Consider the following 3,886-nt stretch of genomic DNA (forward strand, 5'->3'; position numbering starts at 1 on the left):
TATTCATTCTAGTCATTTTCCAATCATCATTTTAATCTCAATTGAAATGTTTCTCCATTCCACAGTCCTTGTGCACCGTTGTTGAAGATATGAACTTGCTGCAACGGAAGGTATACTTTTGGCACTGGAGCAAAGAGCCGATGGGCGTTTTGTGTCGTTTAGATTCGAAAATGTTCGCACTATTCAAAGATGCTCAAACGGAAGACGAGCTACTGAAGTCGGTCAGCTTGGAGAATGGTAAACAGGGAACGGCCGTTCGAATTTCGGCCGACGCATGATTGTCGAATAGTATCACACATTCCTATATGGAAATATGAGTAATAATACATCATACGACTGTTTTTACTTGAAGAAAGGAAAAGTCTGATCACTTTTACTCGAAGCTTTGAAACGGTGATATATCGAAGATTCACTCTCAATCAGTGCTGATTTTACCAGGAATCAATCTCAAATCAGCACATAATAAAATCGCGCTCAGTCTCGATTGATCGATCCGGACACGATAAATGCCTCTGTTTTCTGTGAAGACCTTAATTTTGTAAACACTTACATCGTATAATTTTCGAGAGGATTGACACGAAATCATTTCATAAGACGTAATTCCACTAAAAACTAACCTAATGAAGAGTCGAACAAACGTAGATAACTCACCATTTCACAGTTTAGGGAAAAATTTGTTATGTATTCTGCATGATCAAAAAGTTTGTAAAGTTTGTACTCCTGTATAGAAAATGCTTATAACTTTAGTTTAATCGATACCACTATTAAGACGAATTGTTAATATTATTGTTAATTCTGTTCATGTCACAAGCAGCAAAGAATATTTATTGTACGATGTAAAATCGTCCAGTATATATGTATGTATACATAAGGTCTCTTTTTTCGTATAAAATAAAATCATTTATCAAACAGAGCTCGTGTTTTGAATTTTTCAGGTTTTTCTCCCGTCAGACGTTCTAATTTGATTTGGCAGAATTTTCGTTCTGAGAACTTCCAAGTTATTTGTGTCTTTTTCTTCATCACAACGAATTTGTTTTTTAGCACTACATGAAATGTTGAGCTACTAATCTGTTTTTTTTTGTAGATACTTTTTGAGTGATGAAACGAATTATGGTAAATTTGAATTTTATGCTCATTTTTTTTATTTAACTTAAAACAGGTGCACTAACGACAAATAAGTGCATAATATCTCAAAGCGCCAATCAAATTTTTATTATCAAATGTTGTTTAAAAATCACATTAATTTTTCGTATAATATTTTCTGTGTCTTGAACAGAATTAAAGTGATTTTAGATTTTATGCTCATATTATTTATTTAATTTAAACCAAAGGCAGTGTATTTCAAAAAAGAAATAAAACCAAGATCTTGTAATTCATTTTGCAAAAAAATATATTACTTCAAAGTTACTTTGATGAAATACATTTCATGTAGTGCGCCAAAAAATAGTTTGTTGTGAAACAACAAAATAGATTAAGTAACTAAAAACTCAAGAACGCAGAGCGGAGCGAAGTTTTTTCGTCGAACTGTAAACTAGGCTTTATGAATGAGATTACTTCACATTTTTATCTCTTCCAGTGAACACGATTACGATTTCAAGAATGTGACATAATCGATTTATCACAAATTTTGTCACTGTTATTTTTTTCAACATAATTATCTCACGTTTCTGACTTTTTTCATCAAACGGTGTTTGTTTTAGCAAGAACATTTCTTGTTCGATTGACGCTTTTGGGATTATGAACGATTACAGCTTGGTTGAACACAATGATTTGATCGTTTATAGCTCCAAGTTTCCGTTTTAATGATCGAAATTAGATTTCTGAGTGGTATGGTACTGTGTAACAGCTGATAATGGCTTCAATATTGACATTGAATTGTGTCCAAAGCCTGTAAAAAATTTCAATTGCTATATGCGTCTGAAATATCAATTGTTTGATACAAGTTGAGAGGAATGCCAACAATTATAAAACCATGCCACTCGCAATACAGTCAGTTCACTTCCAATCTACACCGAAACCATAAAGAATTTCGATTTGTGTGTAAATTTTGGGATTCTCAGATTTCAGATGATTTATCACTCGATTTTTTCCACAATAGACAAGACTGAGTATGATTGTAATGAGTTTATAGCTACGACTGAATAGCGCTTTTTATCACGGGAAAACAGTCAGTGTCATAAAATAAAAATAATTTATTGTCAGAATGAAACTAGTGAAACGGTCAAAAAATTAGAAATCAGTGAAGAATAGAAATCCAAAATCTCCAAAGAACTTCTAATAACTTATGTGATTTCCTCTCCGCTGAACAGCCAGAAGTAGTACTACGGGACTTTAACAAAATTGAGGAGATTTGCTCGAAGAATGGCTACCTCCTTCGAAAGCAGCAGTTACAATGAAGACAGCATAAATGCTCAAAACGGAACAGGTGAATGAGAAACTCATTAGTTTAGTTAAAAATGAAATTGTACAATAAATTTAACGATTTTTATTTCAAATCTCCAATTTTTGACCGAAAACCAAACATTTTTTTGTTTCATTTTTCTTCATTCTTATCGCAAATTTCTGCGCCAAACATATAATGCGACTCAAATTTGGCAGCAAACACGTTTTTGTTGTTCGCTCATATCAAAGCGATTATCAATTTCGATGTCGGAATAACAGCACACTTTCATGTGATTCTGGCTTAACCCTTTGATGCACAATTTTTGGTTTTTGAATCATTTTGATATCTGTTTTGTGCCACGATAAATAGAGAAAAATTCCATACTTAGATTTTTGAAAAATTGTGTATTTGTCGAGAAAAACGGAAAAGAGTCAAAAGTGTCAAATCACTATAAAAGCTTGAAAAAATTAAATTTCATAAAACTTATGATGCAGAAAGTTAAATTGATGTGAGGAGGAAAAATGTGGAATTCTGCTATAATTACATATAATTTTTACAGCAGTACATGAACAGAAAAAACTTTCCATTCAGCCAACCAATTGTAGCCTGTAAAGTATCAAATGAAAGCTAGTTCAATTCCCTACATTTGTTTACAAACAAGAATGCAAAAATATTCAGTGGTTTCATAGCTATAGCGTCTGGCCTATCTGGTAACTTTAGGAACCGATATGTGATAAAGGGTTAATAATTATAATCTGCAATGTTTTTTCTCTTTATTTTGCATAATCAATCACAACCAAAAAATTCTCTTTTGGTTTTCTTTTCTCCATTGCATACTTTTGTGAATTATTTGTTTGTTTTTCTGAATTTCGCGCAGTTTGATATTTTCGCCCAATTATAGCTGCAAAATTGATTTCTTATTTATAAACATGTGTAATTTTTTGTGGACAATTCCTCTCTGTGCAAAGATAATGAATGTGTTTATTCCCTTTCTGCAGACTATTCGTATGATTATTCGGAACAGTGGCCACCGCTTCGCAGTATACTCAATCGAAATGTGCGCCGAATGTACAATGATCGAAAGCAAATTTTAGTGAATCGTCTGCCGATATTGAAATGGGTGCCAACATATCGACTGAGCTATTTGTTTTACGATTTTATCGCCGGTTTGACGGTCGGCCTAACAGCCATACCACAAGGTATTGCGTATGCAATTGTCGCTGGTCTTCCGCCACAATATGGCCTCTATTCCGGTTTCATCGGCTCGTTTGTTTATTTAATTTTTGGTAGCAGTAAAGATGTAACAATAGGTAAATCATTCGTAGTGGGTTGGTAGATCCGTCTTCAAACATTTCAAAAGTGCAGTGACACATTTGGATCTCGTTTTTTCTTGCTTCATCCATAGGACCGACTGCAATTTTATCGCTGTTGATTCAACGTTATGTTGCCGAAAACGCGGACTTCGCAACGTTTTTAACGCTCGTTAATGGCGCACTGATTTTC

At 33.6% G+C, this 3,886-nt stretch overlaps 1 protein-coding gene across 1 annotated transcript; it reads left to right on the plus strand.

Moving 5' to 3' along the window:
• Window positions 1–65: 65 nt before the first annotated feature.
• LOC129579773 (sodium-independent sulfate anion transporter-like) lies at window positions 66–927 on the plus strand (the record flags this gene model as incomplete). Its single annotated transcript, XM_055469939.1, is given in 1 exon segment — window positions 66–927. A coding segment is annotated over 1 exon segment (213 nt), but the record flags the coding sequence as incomplete, so codon positions are not given.
• Window positions 928–3,886: the final 2,959 nt, after the last annotated feature.

The sequence above is a fragment of the Sitodiplosis mosellana genome, unplaced genomic scaffold (assembly GCF_009176505.1).
Source record: "Sitodiplosis mosellana isolate CC-2019 unplaced genomic scaffold, AAFC_SMos_1.0 Smas_scaffold_6542, whole genome shotgun sequence".
Lineage (NCBI taxonomy): Eukaryota > Metazoa > Arthropoda > Insecta > Diptera > Cecidomyiidae > Sitodiplosis > Sitodiplosis mosellana.